Source organism: Schistocerca americana, chromosome 6 (genome assembly GCF_021461395.2).
Source record: "Schistocerca americana isolate TAMUIC-IGC-003095 chromosome 6, iqSchAmer2.1, whole genome shotgun sequence".
NCBI lineage: Eukaryota > Metazoa > Arthropoda > Insecta > Orthoptera > Acrididae > Schistocerca > Schistocerca americana.
In genome coordinates, this window is record NC_060124.1 from 331,588,533 (window position 1) to 331,609,830 (window position 21,298).

Here is a 21,298-nt window from a genome sequence, read left to right on the forward strand (position 1 = left end):
CCTTCATCACGTCGTGAAGAACTTGTCGCAGCAACTGTTCTTAACGGATAGCACAATGAGTAGTAGGTACAAGAATGTATCGTCTCAGCACGGTGCCATTTGCTGATGATACATACGCTGTTTGACTGTTTGCATGATGCTGTTCAAAAGTGCCTATGGAGATATGCCACAAAGATACAGAATTCAGTACCTTCCAATGGCAAATTGCTTAGTATTCTTTTCATAATTTTTTTAAAGAAGCTAATGAATTAGAACTAAAAATATCTTTGATGCCCAAAATGTTCTTACAACAGCATTGAAATACAGTAAACTAATATCTGACCACATCAAAAGGTATCTGATAAAAGTTTTCTTTCCCAGTATGGGAGAAAAATCTGTATTAATGTTAGATTCTTGGGGGTGTTCAGTGTGAAAGAATCGTTTTTAAGTATCACCCCTGAAGACAATGAACGTTTTCATCTTGTGATCCCAAAAGACTTGACATAACGGGTACAGCTGTTGGACGTATAAGGCTTTCGATATTGGGATTTCAAGATTCGGTTCTGCTGTATGATGGTGACATCACTCTCCATGTGAGAGACTGCAGTCACAAGTACAAAATCAATTCTTTTTACCAATGGTTTTCAATGTGCTGAAAGATGTCTGATGCAAATCAGGATATTTAGAGCATCACCCACCACAATTTGATAATCATACTAAAACTTATTTTTACAGTAAAAGCCTGATAATGTGGCATCTGACAGTATGTCACACTCAAATTTATAAGGTCTGCAATGTTGTATGATTTGCTGCTTTCAGAAAATCTTATAAATGTATCAATATCATTCCTCGTAGATGGAGGTGTTAAGTTTGTTGCATCAGCCCCTTCTCCTTCATCAGATTCGATATCTGGTGGTTGCCGTGTTCTCATTGTGCCCCTGTCACATTTTCTGCTATATGTTTGTCTGACATTACTTTGACTACTGTCAATGTCTGTCCAGTCCAAAACTTCATCTCGTGCCAAATTTCTTATTTCATTTTTAGCAACATCTAGCAGTTTATGAACAGCATCATTTTTGATTGGAATAATGGCCAGAATTTTTGCCAAGACTTCCCAAGAGTGTCAGGCTTTATTCCACACCAAAGCAGTTCAGAAAAAAATCTTTATTGTTAATTTTTTGAAAATCCACCACTGAATAGTAGATAATCAATCACAAAAAAGGAATAGGACATTAGATCTTATTGCAAGTGAATAAATTATAAAAATATTGTATGTACTGTAGTATAAACCATAAAAAGTACTGTACTACAATATAATACTGTACTGTCCTGAGCTTAACATAAAATCTTAAAATTACATTACAGGATGATGCAATGAAGTTTTACATTTGTTCTCTAAAATGTTGTTTTATACAGTATTAAACATTTTCCACCACTTTAACAAAAGCATACAATGTATGATAAACAATCAAATGCTTGCTGCCCATTGTCCACTGTCTGCCATGTATCACACTGCTATTTTTGACGATGCTCGTAATCCGGCATTTTCGGTAGTCCAGTGCTGCCAAGATCCTGAAGGTACTGGATTAGCAGGTTTCTACTGTATTGTGTTGCCCACTGTGTACATTATGTAAAGAAATTTTATTTTATGTGCATGGTGTAAAAAAAGTTATGTTTTACACATTACTTTACAGATTATCATTATTGTAATTATTTTGTAAAGTAATGGTGGGTTACTCATTATTTTATATTAATAAAATACAAATATGTAAAAAAAACACCACATACAATCAATTTAAAAAGTAAAACAATGATTTAACACATAAAACAAAAATAAATATAACAAAAATTAGTATAATAATGAATGTTTAGATATTTTAATTAAGTATTTTGTAAATACTCTGACTGCATATTGTGTACAACTTATTTTTGAAAAATGGCATTTTGGAATGCAGCTATACTACAAATGGGTAGACGTTGTATGAAAGCTTCTTTAATTTATGTTGCAACACAAGTTTTCCAAACATAATTAATGGTTGTGGAGTAGTTTGCAAAATTTCAAATTATTACAGAAATTGATTATAGTAGACTCTCGAATGTGCAGAATATGTGGTGGAAGGTCAGGTTGGATAACAAAGAAGGTGGACAGACAGGAGTTCTATAAATTCTCTCTTCTGACCCCAGCTGTACCATTCCAAACATCCTTAATTACAACCAAAATCCAATTTTATTAACGTATTCTGACTTCTTACGTAAACCATGGTAGTTACAATTGTTTGATATGTACATACTGCAACCTTCAAAAATTATTACAGGGAACATAGAACCATCTGCATTCTCAAGTATGAATGTATGATTATGCACATTTGAAATGTCCAGTCTACCAAAAAAGATGAAACATAAGTTCGAGGTTTTAAAAAAGTCTTTGAAAGATGATTGTTTCCCATTTTGAGCCTTCTTCCATGCTGCAACATCCCTCCACTTATGCAAACCGATAATATCACTAATGTACTGCAGCGCTACTTCATTCATCTTGAACCCTTTCGAATGTGGTACGAGATTTCTCCTATTATCTAAGTTTGACCCCTCTCCTTGTACTACTTCCCCCTGCATAAGCATTTCCAACACATTGTTGCAGCTTAGTTCATCCACTTCATTATTTGCCATCCATTCTCTGATGTGCTCCTCATCCTCACAGTCCAGTACATTTCTGAGCAACAAAAGAGTACCACCATTCCGTCTTTTATTTTCGCTCCACATGTCGATTCAAAATGAAGATGTCCACCTTCATAGTCTAAAACAATTTCCCAAGGCCTTACAAGTGACATGTTCAGAATCTCTTCCCAAATTTGGGCAACCACCTTACAACATGTAGCAAGTCAATCTTCTTCAGAATGCTTACACAGTATCCATTATTATCAATTGCTAATGTCCACGAACTGATAAGATGGTGGCAATAATACTTTTTAAATGTTTCGAGGATGCAATTGTCCATCAGCTGACAAAGAGCATCCATGTTTGATGGTAAAAATAATGCTCTGATATCTCCATTTGTGAGTTGTCACTGGCAAGATGAGAAGGCTCTTCTCGGTAAATTTTGTCTTTCACATATCTCTCTACACCTGTACAAATTCATTTTGAAACCAGGTTTTAAAGATTTCTAAATTAACCCATGCTTTCTTTTGATAAGAATATAGGGGCAGTGATTCCTGATTCTATATGTTTCTGAAAGCTCTAGGTTTCCACGATTTCCCTATTAATGTAAGCCTAAGTTTTTGGTTGCCAGTTGCATTACTGCAAGCCAATATTGTAACCCATTTCTTACTTTTGTTGTAACCAGGTGCTGCAACACCTGTATTTGAAGCAAGTGTTTTTGTAGGAAGCATCTTTTAATACAAACCACTCTCACAGCAACTGTACAATTGTTCACTATAAGTTCCCTCCTTGTCAATTAACTTTGAAAAGTAGTCTTTAAATAATGGCACAACATTTTTGTCAGTGGATGAAGCCTCTTCACTAACAGTAATCTGGTTAATACTGAATCCTCCCCAGCCCACTGATACAGTTGTCCATCACTGTCAGTAAATTCTGAATCATGTTCTATTTGCTCCTGAAATTGCAATGACTTTTCTAGCAAATATCAGCCCAGTAACCTCTTCCTTTTAAATGTTCACGCCACAAAAATGAAGCTTCCTCATCTTCTTTGAGTGTATCTTTCAACATCGCCGTCCTTGCTTTAATTCCACATCCACTGCCTTGAGAAGGGCACCACTTTTCAATTTCTGCACAATTTTTCTTCTATTATCCAACAGTACTTATTCCTACTCTAGCTCCAAAGCAATAGTTTTGGCTGCTACCCCAGAAAGAAATCACTTTACGGCACGTAGTTTCTGATGTATAATCACTGCAAATTGGAAGAGGGCTTCCAAGTATCATTTGTTAAAGAACGGTTCTGGTAATTTATTCAGTACTAACGACACAATTTGCACCATATAACTGTGACTCCAGATGTGATAGAAGCACGAAAGATGCATAAAACATTTTAAAGTCCCACACAGCATTGTAGCCAGCACCTGCTTCTTAAAGGTTTGGAAAAGTGCTGTTTGTACAATAAATTAATACTAATTTCATTGTGGTGAAGTATTATTATGATATTAATTAAGTAGGACATATAGTACAGAGGGTGGATAGTTACAAGCCAGATAGTTTAATTATATTTTAACCTCTATATGACACACACTTTCTGTACTTCATGCTTTCAAAGATAGTCAAACCTAGTATGACACATTACCTTCTGGGTGTGTTTTACCTCTTGAAAGTGAAATTAGGCAGGAACAAAAAATATGTATTGCATTATTTTTAACCCTCTACAGACCTGTCAAGTTTCATCAAGATTATTTATTTACACCTGGGAATGTTGTCTTGTCAGACAAGATGATTGTTCTGCTATGGAGGTGGATCTATTTCATGAAATTTTGAACAAGAAGTTTTTCAAGGAATATAGTATTATCTCACATCATAGTATAAAATTCCATTGCATTTATTCAGTGCTAAGACAGTTCTTTCTATTACCTGTGAGCCATGGCAATACCTTTGTTACTCTTGTTTATGACCAACTGAAACATGGTGTCTGGTGCAATGTTACTTTTTTCCCTGTACATTAAGTTGATTATTTTTGTGTTGTGTGCAAAGAAATGAAGTCAAAAGATGATGTAGGAGTATGATGCAAGAATGAATTTCTTGCTGATTTAACATGTGAGGATTGTATAAATCTACAATGATGAATGTGAGGAAACACTCATCAATCATTTATTAGTATTGCTGACATCTTCCTTTGGTTGTCAAAGACTGCAAATACATCTTATGGATTACAAACACTGGGCTGATGCATGCAGTTCCTGAATCTTTCACAATATCCTGAAACACTCTTGCCATCATTTGTCAGTTGATCTTTCCTTTGCAGACACATTTAACTAATTCAAGTTGACTGTGGACAAACTTTCACTGCTTGGTAAGGGCCGTCGTTGCCTTTCTTCAATTTTTTTTAAATACTTGCAATATTTCAATTTGTGCAATGAGTTTATTTTCCGCATTTAGTGACTGCAGAAATGGTACAAGAGATAACACAAAATGTGTGTCTGCATCACATTCAGCTGCTGTCTTATCTCTAACTGTAAGTGGCTCAGGAAGAGATTTTTCTGGTCTGGTCTGGTTTGATTCTTCATGAACTGTAAGTGACTGAAACAGAGATTCCTCTGGCCTCTTTGGTTCTTCACTAGCTGTAGGTGAGGTGAGCAGAGGGTCCTCTAGCGTCTCCGATTCTGCTTCATATTTCTGGATGAAGATAGTATTAGTTGTAAGTTCATCGCTGGAAAGTGTTTCCTTCTCTTTGCTTGGAGTGGTCTCTCTATAGGTATTCCGTGGCTTTGTTGATGGCAGGAGAAACAGTAAATTGTCAAAATACATGTACTTCCTTTGTTTATGTGAAATTTGCCCCAACTTTAAGCTACGCTGTGCCTTTAATTCTCGTGTGAAACACATGCGTATGTTTTTCCAGTGCTGTTGAACATCTCGCCCTGAAATGAAACAGTAAAAGAATAAACTGCTGTGTCACCAAATAGAACCACAGTATTTCATTGATACTGAAGCAACTCCCTGCAGCACTCATGGAATTTGTCAAACACATCACTTCTCTCACATGTTGCTGTGGGATTTTCTAGAACTATGAGTACTAACTAGCACATGGGTAAGTAATCACTTATGACTCAAAGGCAAATTACTTACTCTCAAAATGAAAGTACAAGGTCATGTCAGACAAAGAAAGCATGTGTGGTATATCATCTAGATATAAATAAAAATGTAAATATGTGTTTCTCCAGAAGCTCTTCACCAATTGGTCTGAAATATCCAAGTGCTTTGCTAAATTGAATTTTCATAGATTTAGATTTATTTTCATTTTGACTTACTTATTTAATGTGACACTGTGTTGGAACCGAACTGTGTCATTTACCATACCGTTCATTTCTTGCACCATTTGTTAGAAATTGGGAATGGTAAGGTGCCAGTTAATATGATCTCAAGATGAATTTAATTGCCTCATAACTTATGCAATTTAGTACGTCAAAAGAAGAATTTGCTGAAAAAATTTGCAATATTCAAACCAATGATGACGATTCTCTGAAGGCCTTGGATGCAGATTTCTGGACCTGTGTTATCAGGTGGGGAATTGTAAGCCTCGCTGTGGTAGATCAGGTGTGCACCACACAAAGGAAGCCTTTACTCAAGTAGCAGAGAACTTGTGGAGCGCACATGTGGGTTTTCTAGGCTAGGCAGTAGATTGAGGTTCTCTGGTGAACACCCACCAGACGACTCACAGATAGCGAAGTCAGTCTGCGTTCAGAGTAAAGACACCGTGACGGTCAAAATTTTATCTGTAAACTGTAGTATTTTTAACAAACTTCCTGAATTTACTGCCCTCCTGCAAACTTCTCACACTCAAATTATTCTCGAGATGGAGAGCTGGCAGCAACATGAAGTTGAAATCCCACACACACACACATGTGCTTGTACCCTTCTGACGGAATGGCCCCCTATTCACTGGCCCTCAACCTTGAACAACGCAAACATGTTACCATCCGCCACTAGCCTTGCTGACACCTGAGTTGTCCCATGCGACATGCCAGATTTTCTGCCACCACTACAACCCGTGCCAACAGCCTGAAGGCAGCTCACTGTAGTCAAAAGCACATTTAGCCATTGGCGAACTGCAGCCAGCTGATCCTTTGTTTTAGTGGACAGATTATGCCCATTGTAAAAATGTTTCTTATCAGCCAGAAGGAAAGTAGAAATTAATGACAAAGGCAATAATTAAGACATACGTATCACCAAGTGGTATAGGTTCATGTGATATAAGAAGGCACTAGCTCCAAATGAACTTCCCGAAGAAGGAATTGCAAAGGCAACAAACCATTTGATATCTCTACAAGTGTAAGAGAAACACTATTCTACAAGCTGAAAGGAGAAAACTTAAGCCCACTCAGCATCACACTACATTCTTGCTTCAATGTACTCAAAACATTGTTTACTAGGAAAGCTTTTAACTTCCTGTGGAACAGCTTTGCTTCATAGGTTTTTAACTCTACAGCGGACACACCAATTTTCATAACACAAGCAGGCACATAGCATACATTTAAAGAATAGTTGTCTTCATGTGACCAAGGTAAACATGTAGGGGCGAAATCATAGTTTAAGCTTAGTTTAATAAAACATCGATAAAATAATCTCACATAATATGCACTAAACCACTGTTTAACTTAACAATAATTAAAACTTTCATTATATCACTCTATTGCAAGGACAAGTATTATCCCACAGTAATAACCCACTCGAAGCATTTAACAGCGGAGCTGCATCGGATCCCAACAAACTTCTTATTTGATTATTCATTATTTCATAGGTAACTGCTTCATTGTGGGACTGTGCACCTAGCTTGTAATGTTGGTCAATTTCTTGCACAGATTGTACATTTTTTTGGACCTACCTCACTGTTTATTTTATATTTCTGCTGCTCTCATGGGCGAATGACGACACAATTAATCACAGTGTTAGCTGAAGCAATAACGAGGGAATAGTTATTGGTTCACCATTGTGGAACAACATTGGAATGGTGCAAAACAATTTTATTTGTAGAACGAGATTTTCCCTCTGCAGCGGAGTGTGCGCTGATATGAAACTTCCTTACATATTAAAACTGTGTGCCGGACTGAGACTCGAACTTGGGCCCTTTGCCTTTCTGGCAGAACTGAAGCTGTGAGGATGGGTAGTGAGTCGCGCTTGGCAGAGCACTTGCCCGTGAAAGGCAAAGGTCCCAAGTTCGAGTCTCGGTCTGGCACACAGTTTTAATCTGTCAGGAAGTTTCAATTTTATTTGAGTTTAGTGCGCTTTATACGTAGGCATAACAAGGATAATGGAATGTAGTCTAATTAAGTCGGGTGATGCTGAGGGAATTAGATTAGGAAATGAGGCACTTAAAGTAGTAAAGGAGTTTTGCTATTTGGGGAGCAAAATAACTGATGATGGTCGAAGTAGAGAGGATATAAAATGTAGGCTGGCAATGGCAAGGAAAGCGTTTCTGAAGAAGAGAAATTTGTTAACATCTAGTATTGATTTAAGTGTCAGGAAGTCATTTCTGAAAGTATTCGTATGGAGTGTAGCCACGTATGGAAGTGAAACATGGACGATAAATAGTTTGGACAAGAAGAGAATAGAAGCTTTCGAAATGTGGTGCTACAGAAGAATGCTGAAGATTAGATGGGTAGATCACATAACTAATGAGGAAGTATTGAATAGGATTGGGGAGAAGAGAAGTTTGTGGCACAACTTGACCAGAAGAAGGGATCGGTTGGTAGGACATGTTCTGAGGCATCAAGGGATCACCAATTTAGTATTGGAGGGCAGCGTGGAGGGTAAAAATCGTAGAGGGAGACCAAGAGATGAATACACTAAGCAGATTCAGAAGGATGTAGGTTGCAGTAGGTACTGGGAGATGAAAAAGCTTGCACAGGATAGAGTAGCATGGAGAGCTGCATCAAACCAGTCTCAGGACTGAAGACCACAACAACAACAACATACGTAGGCATGTCCACTCAAGAGTTAAAGTACAGCTTGTTGAACTATATCTACCAATTAATGACAATTGTTGATTATTTTTAATTTTGTGTTCTGTCTGAAGTAGTCACCCTTACTTATAACGTCATAATTATGTGTACTACTACATTTATTTACTTTGTTTTATTTTTCATAAAAAATATAATAAATTTATATAAATAAAAGGAATATACTATTAAATATTTATGCTGGATAAACGTGTCACAACAGGACTCTCTGGACCTTAGGCAATGCATTAACCTAATTGCTCTCTTCTGTAACACTAATATACTATTCAGATGGAAGTCTGCCACACAGTTCAATACCATTATTAAGAAATGGATCAATTGTGCCATTGTATACTACTTATAAGGTTTGGCTTCAAATTATTTTTCCCATTTGGCTAACATGTACAAGTGACTGCTGATTTTCTCACATACATTTTTGTCCAGGTGGACACCAAGAAATTTAATATTATGTTTTTACTGATGTAATACCACATATATTGTTTGTTCCAACCTCTTGTGCGACAGTTGTTTTAAATGTTAGTATCTGGGATCTGCTGATGTTATGTGTCTAGGCCTTTGTATAGAAAATATGTGGTTACTTCCATTACACCCTTAGTTGCAATTGACTGTAATGTCTCAAAGTCTCTCTCATAAAATAAGAGGGAAGTGTCACTGGCGTAGCTTATAAGATGTGAGCTGAAGGGTTGTACCATGTCACTGACATGAACCTAGAAGAGGAAGGGACCAAGGGCTGACCCCTGCAACACCCCCTGGATTGCTTTACCTCTGGTAGTCTGGAAATCTATTGACTGATTGATTAACTGAAAGGGGTTATGGGACCAAATGGCGAGGTCATCAGTCCCACAATTCAAAAGTTAGCCACAGAGGAAAGTGGGTCTGCTAATTTGTATGAAAGTTTAGTACACTGCTTGCAATTTGTCAAGTACGTAGACAATAAATGCTTTGATGAGTCTTTGATGTGTACGCCTTCAGTTTCTTTACAAAAGCCTACAGTCGACTGAGTGAAAGGCTTTGGAAAGATCTAAGGATATGCCCGTGCTCTCCATTCCTTCGTCTCGGAGGTTCACACTTTGTGGAGAAATACAGTAATCACAGTCGTTGCACAGTGATCTTTCCTGTGGTTTAACAATTTCTTTCATGCGTTTTTTAACTATGGCACTTGATGTACCATCCCATCCAACTGAGTGTTTGTTCCTTTATGTGCGAATTATTTATTTCATTTTCCTTGACCTTGTCAAATTCAAAATCCACTATTTGAGTAACGTGATTTGTGCATGTTTAGTGCATTGGATTTCCTGTTGGTGATATGAAACGTTTATTAAAAAGGTTACATAGTACTTTTGAGTCTTTTGTAATATTAACATCCTATACATTGCATAAGGGTTTGTTATCCCTAGTTGCAGAGATTTTTCACTACTTACTGATCAGTTTCCAGGAGGCTTTGCTAACATTAGTGGACCCTGGTATTTCATTACCATGGACCAGTTTTCTAAGGTTTGAAATTTCTACTTTAAAGGCTTTCTTATCCATGTTACATTTTTGATTAAAAATATGCTGTCCTATTGATTTGTGCAGGACATCTAGGTCAGGAATATACTGCCCAAGTTTAACATGGTTGGCAGGAAGTCTGAGTTTGTTATTGCTTCCATTCTGAGTGTTTGTTGGCCATCTCTGCATTTCTGTAATTTGGCAGAAAGACTCAAAGTGCCTCAGTAGAATAATGTAAAACTCACCCCATTTGCCATCTGGCCCTTACACATGGTAGATTGTATTCCATTTCTCCTCAGCTAGTTTAGTTTTAAGAGAGTTGGTGCTACTGTTATGCAAAGCTCAGTTCTTTATAAAAAATTTTCGTTGTTCTTTTAGAAGCTGATTTTCTGTATTCTATTTATTGTGAAAGGTAGTCTGAATAATTAAAGTCTATGTTGTTATACTTAATTGATAATTATTGTATAATATGTTCTGGTAGTACTAGAAGCTGGGACCCTGGTGTCCAAGGAAACCATATTTCTAATTTATTTTATGAAGTTAATATGTCAAAAAGTTTCATATTAGCTATGTTGCTCGACTTTGCATCAATAATAAGGTCTCCAAGTACAGAAAGGTCATTGGGACCAGTCTGCCTAATTATGTTACAGAAATTGTAAAGCGAATGGTAGTCTATATTCCTATTACTTTATGTTTTGCTTTTTAGCAATCTCTTCTAGTTGGATTGCAATACCACCCACTTCTAATGTTCACTCTTCGCTGGGTTGCTCAATATGAGCAAGACCCTTACACAGAAATTGTTCAGTGACAAAGATTTTCACACCACCAGTCTCATGCTGTTTTCTACAACAACTGTTTGTCAGTACATAACCATCTAGAGTATAGTAGCTAGCTTTAATGCATTTTAGACCTTTTCGGTTAATAATAACAAATATGACAAGTTCTCATTTACAAATACCTTTAGTATACTGAGTTTATTTCTGACACACTGCACATTCAGACGTATCATCCTAAAGTGGTGTAGGGGGTTTTGTCTCTTTTTATATGTTTGTGGAAGTTGCAGTACCCTGTGCAAGTGGAAGCAAATTATCTTCACTGTTGCACTTATCTTTTATACATGTGATTACATTAGATATCTAGGGTTCACACACACATCTGTACTAGAGTCAGCATAGGTTGATTCCTGACAGTTTCAGAGGGCAAGGTGCAGCAGCTTTTGTTTTTCCCCAGCTTCGAGTCCGGAAGACATACAAACTCCCAAGATGGCTTACGGGCCATTAAATTTATATCTTCATTCTACAGGGTATTCCCAGAGCATCTTCAAAAACATTGAGCCTCAGAGTTGGAATAAATCAGCTAACCAACATATTCTGGGTGTGGTTAAGAAAATTAGCTGCTGCCATAGGAAAGGCCAAATTATTAATCTTTTATGGGTACATTGTCATGTAAGCATAAAATACAATGAAAAAGTGAACATCTTAGCTGAACAAGCAATATCAGCAGGCAAATTCGCAACTACAAACCATTGTATACAGATTATATGCATGGCATCCAGCATCTTGCTCTACTCCAGTGGCAACAGAAGGGGAATGAAACCAAACAGCAGAAAGGTAGTTATTATGCAACGCAGAAACTTCAGATCATTTTCATACCCTGGTTCAAGAGGTCCCATTTGAACCATTTCATGATATCAACCATAATTTGTCTTTTATTCAACAATGCTTCCTTGACACTTCATTTACATAGAATTAACATTAGCAGCTGTGCTGCATGTGAATTTAGCTCCGAGACAATCGGTGATGTAGCTTCTCACCTATTACACTAAAACACAGTCATCTATGCAGAGTAATTGGCAATTTCTTTAAGAAAAGTTATTTCAGTCTGTAGGACATCTACAGATTGTAGTGAATCTACTTCATTATGGACATGATCATTCATCTATGGTATACAAGGAGTTCTCAAGGAGATATGATTTCAATTTATTTTTGAAGCTATTACTGCTGTCTGTCAGACAGCTTATTGCATCTGGTAATTTGTCAAAAAAATTTATAGCAGCATATTTTACCCCCTTCCGTGCCAAAGATAGGTTGAGCAAAGGATAGTGTAAGTCTTTCTTTTTTCTGGTATTATGATCATGAATGTCACTGTTGTTTTTAAACTGGTCCATGTTGTTGAGAAAAAAATTTCATTTGTGAGCAGATGTATTGTGAGGCTGTTGTAAGAATTCCCAATCTTTTAAAAATATGCCTACAAGATGTGCAACTATGAACCCCATATTTTATGCTGTACCAATATTGTTATATTCTTTCCAAAAAATGGATATCTGATGATTAAGTAGAGAAGATTATCTAAAAAGCGAGCTATTGTTTTTACCTGCAGCCATTTGTGCTTTGCAGCTGAAATCTGGCAACAGTGTTGCTAGCTGTCAGGGATCATCTTGCACTGGCTCTTCTATAGTTACCGTGGTTAATTACTGCTGTATTGTTTATTTTCTGTACTAAAGTTTCATGAATATAACCTAGCAGTATTGGTTCCTTCCTATTGCTGAATAGGGCAGAGAGACCTTTCATTCCATTCATTAACCTTAATTTTCCCTTCAGTAGATAGTAGCAAAGGAGTAAATCAAACAACGTCACACAGAGCTACACATCTGTACAACACATCATCTGAGGTGAAACATGGTATTTTGTATTCACACACTTGTGGTGGCCATAATACAAATTCATACATAATCAAAATGTAAATGACAATATTAAAGATTAGCAAAAATCTAGGAATTCTAGACCACAAGTTCCTAGTGCCAGGTCAGTCTCACATGAAATGTGCTCAGATAAATGAAAGTTGAATGTTCTATAATAAGGATACAATGAACCAAACTGCACTAATCAAGCTTATGACTTCTGCGAAGGTATCAACAGATCAACCCACTAAGACCACCTCTGACCTACAAATTTCCATTTCCCATTACAGAGGAGAATCAAAGACCAAGATAATTTGTTATAACTGACACACAACATGTTCCATTCTTTTCAGAAGAAGCTTCCAAATGAACCAGTGGCACCTTACTTCCCATAGACTGCTGGAAATGTCAAAGTCAATGAAGATGTGTAAGCAATCACCAAGTTACAAGTGCCCATTAAAGGAGCAATATGGAACACAATTAGCCCAAACTTCAGTACACTATATTCTCCCTGCTGCAGTTTCATAAGTTATATATAGCTTGTGACCCAGGACATTTGCTGAAATTCATTTTTTTTAGAGCGGGGTTGGGGGGGGGGGGGGTGTAAGACTTTTAAAATTACTGTTTCTTTATATCAATGAATTGGTTAGTTTTGAAATGTGTCATGTCATGCCACAGAAACTATTGGTGACACAAAAAACTTATTTCGGAGAGCAAGTGCTACCTGATGAGACCTTCCCTCAACCTGTCCTTTGCGCGTGCCTATGATTGTGTTATCTATGTAGACACTGTAAAGTGAAATGTATTCCAATTGCTACCAAAGTAATTTCTTGGTTTTGCTTGTTAGAAATTGTATTATATAATTCTGTAGACTAATGTGTTACTATTGCCTGCAAATAATTTTTATAATAAGAAAAAAATCAAGAAATGTTTCATTATTTGTTTAGCGTCCTTGTTTCCAAATGTCATGATATAGGATTTGTCGTACATGATCTTTATAGCTAACAAGACATGAAAGATTTACGATTATATGTTCCCTAACAAAATATTCTTATGTATAATATGAAACCACTCACATTAACAAGTCGTAATATACTAAAAGTCGTAATATACTAACTTAGAGAATTAAATGAATACAATTTTGTTGTGACTCGCCGATGATTCAAAGCACTGCCGCGCAATTACGTGCGTCCTCTATGTGCGGCACTGTCTGCCAGCCATGCAGCAGCTGCGCCACCTAAGTGGCCAGCCGAGCAGCGGCTGCTAGACTGGGACTCAGTGCTCATTCGAATGTTAACGTGTGCACATGTCCTGCTTGTCAACTTACTCTGTGACTTATATGTGTTGTGTTGTTCTGAATATATGTGTTCAACTTGACGTTATAACAATTGGCGATGAGGTAGTGGATTTTTCCTTTTCACCGTTGACCCACAGGTTTCCATGGCTACTGTCGAGCAACTATTGCAAAGTCTCCTTGAACTGCAAATGCTTCTAACGGCGGCGATTTGCGATTTCGTCGGGGCATCAAATGCGGGGCGTTTCTCATCATTGGCTATACCTCCTTTTCCTCCTTACGACGAGATGGCGGAAGACTGGTCTGATTATGAAAAATGTCTTCGACAGCACTTCTTGGCATTTCATGTCACGGATGAACAACCATGTAAGTCTCTGTTCCTTTCCTGGATTTCACCTCAAATGTATCTGTTGTTGTCACAATTGGCTCCTTTGAAGGATCCTGCGTCTTTGTCCTTTGCTGAAATGTGCTCACTTCTGTCTGTCTATTTTCTAAAGCAAACACATGTGGTAGCCTCTCGTGTTGCCTTTTATCGTTGTTGAAAACAGCCGCATCAATCCTATCGCGCTTGGGCTGCTGAACTTCACGGCCTCAGTCGAAAGTGTCAATTTGTTACTGACGTTCACAAAGAATCCTATGCCGATTCCATGCTACGGGATGCTATTATCCGGTCGGTGCCCGACAAAGAAGTTCAGCAACGTGCCCTTCAGTTGGCAAATCCGACTCTAGATGAAGTTCTCTCCATTGCGCAGTCTTTTGAAATTTCTCGCGCCGCTGGGGCGCAAATAGAGGCATAGGGTGATGTCGGGGAGATATAACCTCTGTGCGCTGTTGACGACGTGTGGGGTGCGTCCCCGCCGGCCGACGTGGCCGCAGTGCGCTCCCACGCACAGCCTCGGCCTAACCGTAAACAACCCGCTCAGAAACTGCAGCAAAACCCCCGGCAACTTCCTTCATGTCCGCGGTGTTTTACGAAACATTCACGCGAGGATTGTCCCCAACGTTGGGCTGTGTGTCACTATTGCAAAAAGAAAGGTCATGTGTCTTCTGTTTGCAATTCCAACCGCATACATGATGTTCATGAACATGACGCTGATTCTGTGTTGTCTGTCAATTGCACTTCTTCCCTTTCAGGGAAGTTATTCCTCAATGTCCAAATCCTTGGTCGAGATGTTCACATCCAGGTGGATACTGGTTTTGCTGCCACTATAATTAATTCTCAGACGTATCTTCAATTGGGTTCTCCACTCCTGTCACCTGTCACTCGGCAATTACGGACGTACAATAAGCAGAAGATTTCTCTCTTGGGGCAATTTAATGCTGAGGTATCTTACAAATCCGTCGTTCATACTGTTCCCATATTTGTGGTCGACCAGAGTAACGCAGAGAATCTTTTTGGTTTCGATGCCTTTCGTGTTTTTGGGTTCTCCATAGATGACTCTGTCAATATCGTCTCTAATGCTATTCCTTATGCTCAATTGGATTCCTTGTCGACGACATTTTCATCCCTTTTTTCTCCTGGATTAGGCTGTCCAAACGACTTTGAAGCTCATATCACGGTCAAACCCACTGCTCGGCCTAAGTTTTTTCCGGCTCGGCCCATTCCTGTGGCCCTTTGTGATCAGGTAAAATGGGAGCTGGATCGTCTCACTACTTCAGGGGTCTTGCTTCCTGTCACTTCCAGTGAGTGGTCCTCTCCTGTCGTTGTCGTTGCTAAGCCAAATGCTGATATTCGTCTCTGTGGTGATTTCAAAGCCACTGTAAATGCTCAATGCCTCATTGACGCTTACCCTATGCCCCCACCTGAAGAACTGTTCACTAAACTTGCTGGAGGCCAGTATTTTTCTAAAATTGACCTGTCGAAAGCTTATCATCAACTTCCTCTCGACGCTGCTTCCTGGCACTTTCTGGTCCTTAACACGCCTTTTGGCCTCTATCAATACCAACGCTTGCCTTTCGGGGTTGCTAGCGCCCCTGCTCTCTTTCAGTGATTCTTGGAACAATTATTGCTCCCTGTCCCTGGGAGTATCAATTATATGGATGACATTGTTGTCACTGGCTCCACCACTGAAGAACATCTTCAAAATCTCCGCACACTTTTTCATGTCTTACAGACTGCCGGTCTTAAGTGTAATCTTCAGAAATCACAATTTTTTCAGGTATCTATCACGTACTTGGGGTTTCAACTCTCTCGGGATGGTATTCGTCCGCTTCAGCAAACTGTCGCTGCGATCTATGCCCTTCCTCACCCTACATCTGTTAAGGAACTGCAGGCCTTCTTGGGGAAAATAGCATACTATCACAAGTTTTTACCATCTGCGGCTTCGGTGGCTCAGCCGTTGCATCACCTGTTGCATAAAAACGTGCCTTTTCATTGGTCCGCGTCATGCGATGCAGCTTTCCAGAAATTGAAGACTATGCTGAAACAGGCCCCGTGGCTGGCTACTTATCGATCTGGCCTGTTGTTCTTGCCACAGATGCCTCTCAATACGGGGTCGGTGCAGTCCTTGCGCACCGTTTTTCTGATGGTTCAGAACAACCCATTGCTTATGCCTCCAAAATGCTCACGGATGCCCTACAAAAGTATTCTCAAATTGAAAAAGAAGCTTTGGCCATTATTTATGCTCTTCATAAGTTTGGTGTTTTTCTCTATGGCTCAAAATTTCATCTTGTTACGGATCACAAACCACTTGTTTCCTTGTTTCATCCATCAACGTCACTTCCCGACAAGGCTGCACACCACCTCCAGCGTTGGGCTCTTTACTTGTCTCGTTTCAATTATGAGATTCATTTCCAGTTCAAAAATGGCTCTGAGCACTATGGGACTTAACATCTGTGGTCATCGGTCCCCTAGAACTCAGAACTACTTAAACCTAATTAACCTAAGGACATCACACACATCCATGCCCGAGGCAGGATTCGAACCTGCGACCGTAGCAGTTGCGCGGTTCCGGACTTAGCGCCTAGAACCGCTAGACCACCGCGGCCTTCATTTCCGGCCAACGGCTCAACATGCAAATGCTGATGCTCTGTCTCGCCTTCCCATGGGTCCTGATCTGGCATTCGATAGGGACGAACTTTTGTGTTTCCACCTGGATGTTGCCGAGCAGCGGGTTGTGGACGGGTTCCCCATCACTGGGGACAGGCTTGCCGCTGCTACGGGTTCTGACCCTACCCTCTCCCGGGTTTTATGCTGTATTCAGAAGGGTTGGCCAGATCACCCGTCTGCTAAGACTTCTGATCTGTTGTGGAACTACTACGCTTTGCGCTACCGCCTCATGGCTAGGGATGGTGTTATCCTCCTTTCCACTGACAATGCTTCGCCACGTGTTGTGGTACCTGCATCTTTGCGTGCTTCGGTCTTGCGCCTCCTTCACCAAGGGCACTGGGGTGTGTCTCGCACAAAATCTCTGCCGCGACGTCATGTGTACTGGCCTGGCATCGACTCTGAAATTGCACACATGGTCGCCGCCTGCAGCCCTTGTGCGTCACAGGCCGCTGCCCCGAAGTCATCTTTGTCACTGTGGCTTTCACCTGAGAAGCCCTGCGAGCACATTCATGCTGACTTTGCGGGACCCTTTTTAGGTACTTATTGGCTCCTTGTAATTGACGCCTACTCTAACTTTCCTTTCATTGTACATTGCACGTCACCTACCACCGCGGCAACCACAAGTACTCTCACCCGCATTTTTTCTTTGGAAGGCCTCCCCTCTACTCTTGTTACTGATAATGGTCCGCAATTTGCCTCTTCCGAATTTGCGGATTTTTGTGCTCGTCACGGCGTTATGCATGTCACGGCCCCGCCGTTACAGCCACAATCAAACGGTGAGGATGAACGACTGGTCCGCACATTTAAGGCTCAGATGCGGAAACTTCTGACTTCTTCTGCTGCTGATGAGGCACTTCTCCAGTTCCTGGCGTCTTACCATTTCGCCCCAATGGGTGACCACAGCCCGGCTGAGCTCTTACATGGCCGACAGCCCCGCACGCTACTTCATCTTCTGCGGCCTTCCACCTCATGGCCGCGGGTGCCTTCACTTTGCCGGTTCACCGCCGACGACCCGTCTGGGTACGGGGATATGGCAGGCGGCCAAAATGAAGCCCAGGCCGCATCTTACAACACCGTGGCCGATGCCTGTATGAAATCCAGATGGACATGGGTGTTGCAGTGCATCATTCGGACCAGCTTCGGCCTCGTGTGCCGGCAACGCCTGTTCCGAATGCCGCTACACCACCTTTGGCTCTACCTGATGCTCGGGATCTTGGCATCTCTCAATACTCACAACGCAGCCCTCTCACCATCATCGCGATGCCAGCACAAGAACGGACGCCACCAGGAGACGTGCCCATGCAGGAACCAGATGACCATCCTCTATCAGAGCCAATCTACTCGCCTCCTCCTCCAACGGATGCAGACACATCGCCCATGTCTCCTGTTATATCAACTGGACTTGCTGCAACAGGCAGATTGGTGCATGGGGCCCCAGCAGATTCGACTCCTATGTCTCCTGTCATCTCAACCCATTAGCATCGGGACTTTTCCGTCCGTACGGGAAGCCTCCTCCTCGAGACTTTACGGCGAGTCAAACAACGCCTATGGATGTTAGCCATCTCCAGGACACCTCCATCAGGAGCAGTGCAACAATTTCAAAGGGGGGAAAAGTGTTGTGACTCGCCGATGATTCAAAGCGCCGCCGCGCAATTACACGCGTCCTCTACATGCGGTGCTGTCTGCCAGCCATGCAGCAGCTGCGCCACCTAAGCGGTCAGCCGAGCAGCGGCCGCTAGACTGGGACTCAGTGCTCATTCGAATGCTAACGTGTGCACATGTCTTGCTTGTCAACTTACTCTGTGACTTATATGTGTTGTGTCGTTCTGAATATATGCGTTCAACTTGATGTTATAACAAATTTAGTTTTCAGTTTAGCACTTTGGATACTGCATGACAAAGGAAATACACTGCTCTATTTTGAAAGCTGATAATTTAAGTATTTCTTGACACCATAAAACTTTTTCTAATTAGCACTTCTGAGTTCTTTTCGAATATATGGAATTTTGATATTCTTTTAATTTCCTTTGGTAGTTCACTAAACAGGATTTTAGGCAGATAAAGAAAACCTTTATGATACATGGTTGTTATATAAATTTCTCTATGAAAATTGTTTGTTTCTTGTTTTGTAATTGTAGAGTTGACAGTGCCTTCAGAAAAAATATACTTTTATAAATATAGGTACATGGTAGGGTCATGATTTTTAATTGCCTTTGCAATTAATTTTTGGCTATGGAATTTATGATCAGTTTTAAAAATTTCTAGATTGATACCTATTTTTCCCAAAACTGTTTTATCCATTAATTAATTGATTTAAATTATTTATTAACTTTCATGCATTACCCTTTCAATTGCTTTTGAGAATCCAGATAATGGCAATTGGTAACATTAGATTAGTCACCCTTCTTGTAAATTGGCTAGACAATCAAATATTTTAGTTTTTCTGGGAAGACTCCTGTGCTAAATGACACATTAGTGATGTCAGCGGGTTGGGAATCTATGCATCTTGCACTGTGCTTCATCGCCTTGTCTGAAGTCCCAACACAGCCACAAGACATTTTATTTTTTAAATGTTTACAGCATTATGTACTGCAAATGCAGTAACAGTGTACAGAACATTGGGAGTTGTTTTATTTGAGCATTTTTTTATTGAAGTGGTTTTAAACATACTTCTCGTCTACCTTACATTATTGGTCCAAGTCACAAGCATTTTGGTTAATGGGGTAAAAGTGGAGACACTTTTGGTATAATTTGTATATATTCAACACTGAGTAGTTAGCAGCTTCATATTATATTTTCGTTCGTGAGGAATATTGCGAAGGAAACATTGAAAACAGTTTTTGTGGATTTTTTTATTCGCCCGGCTCTCGAGTGTACATTTTCTAAGAACACATGTAACAAGATTATTCCACAATGGAAAGTCAGAACTCGATAACGGTCAACCTAAGTCCTTCAGTTTGAACTTTCATTATTCCTCCACTCTGCTTGCAAATAGTTGCTGATTTAACTCTGTTTATTTTTAACTTATTTTTACTCTATGTTCTCGTAAGCAGCGTAACTGCATGATCTTCCTTGCATTAAGCCTGCCCACACAACTGACAATATACTTCTAAAAGGTCCTCACTATAAAAGCATGAGTGCAATGAAACTTGGGAAATGAAACAATGGTTTTTGTGTGTGGCATTCCTGAGCAACAGCATTCATCACTTAGTCAACATTTTAGACAGTGTACTCGCATTGGAAGAAATACACGGAATCCCAAGCTTCTCGCCCAACAGTACTTCGGTAGAACATTAAAAGTCCACTGTTGCTTTATGCAATCGAGGCAATGAAAATAGTAATGGCTACCGGTTCTGCTTGACAAAGCACTCCCAGATTCAGAGTTTTGAGCAATATGTCTCATTAATTTTGAATTAAGGTTATTCATTTAAGTATGTAAATGTGATTTACTGTGGAATGGATGTTTGTGAATGCTACCAAATAAATTTTAAATTTGTTCCCCATGTTAATTGTTGGGAAGTTTTCTTTTTAGCCTGGAAAAGAGCAGGCATTTTGATTGGAAATTGGCGTTTTTATTAAACGTAATTCAAATGGTATTACCTGTTATTGCTTTTTGTTCAGTTGTAAGATTATTCCATGCAGGAAACAATGTTTCGTAGACCTCCTCCCATAACACCCTTTTTATAATTGGATCGGTGGATTCCTTGAGCCCAATATTGTATAAAGGAGGCCATTTCTCAATCTCCTTTATACGACGTATGTTGTCAAAAAGTACCATACCCTCTAATTGCGCGTTACATTCAATATCCAAATGAGTGAATGAGCAACTGAACTGTAGCTCAACTGATCGAGATGTTGCCAGACTAGAGAATTGAAAAGTTGCCCAACTATCGCATCACCACTTCACGCAATTCTGTGCAGTTACAGGCGTGGCGTAAGTAAGCGTCCCCCTTCCCGCCCTCCACTTGTCGGAACCTTCTCAATGGCCAATAATGGTGACGTTTTTAGGCTGCGACAGATGAAATGTTTACATTAACGAGGCCGCGCATATTTCGTCCATCAAACTCAAAATGACGCATTATCACGTCTGTAAGTTAGCGTACACAAACAACACGCGCTGTCTATGCTGCGTC

General features: G+C 39.8%; 1 protein-coding gene across 1 annotated transcript; it reads right to left on the minus strand.

The window, feature by feature from the left end:
- Positions 1-5,013: 5,013 nt before the first annotated feature.
- LOC124620117 lies at positions 5,014-20,943 on the minus strand. Its single transcript, XM_047146788.1, has 2 exons — positions 20,766-20,943; positions 5,014-5,555 (listed from the first exon to the last, which is right to left on the minus strand). The coding sequence occupies exons 1-2, from the start codon at positions 20,941-20,943 to the stop codon at positions 5,014-5,016; spliced, it is 720 nt and encodes a 239-aa protein (XP_047002744.1).
- Positions 20,944-21,298: the final 355 nt, after the last annotated feature.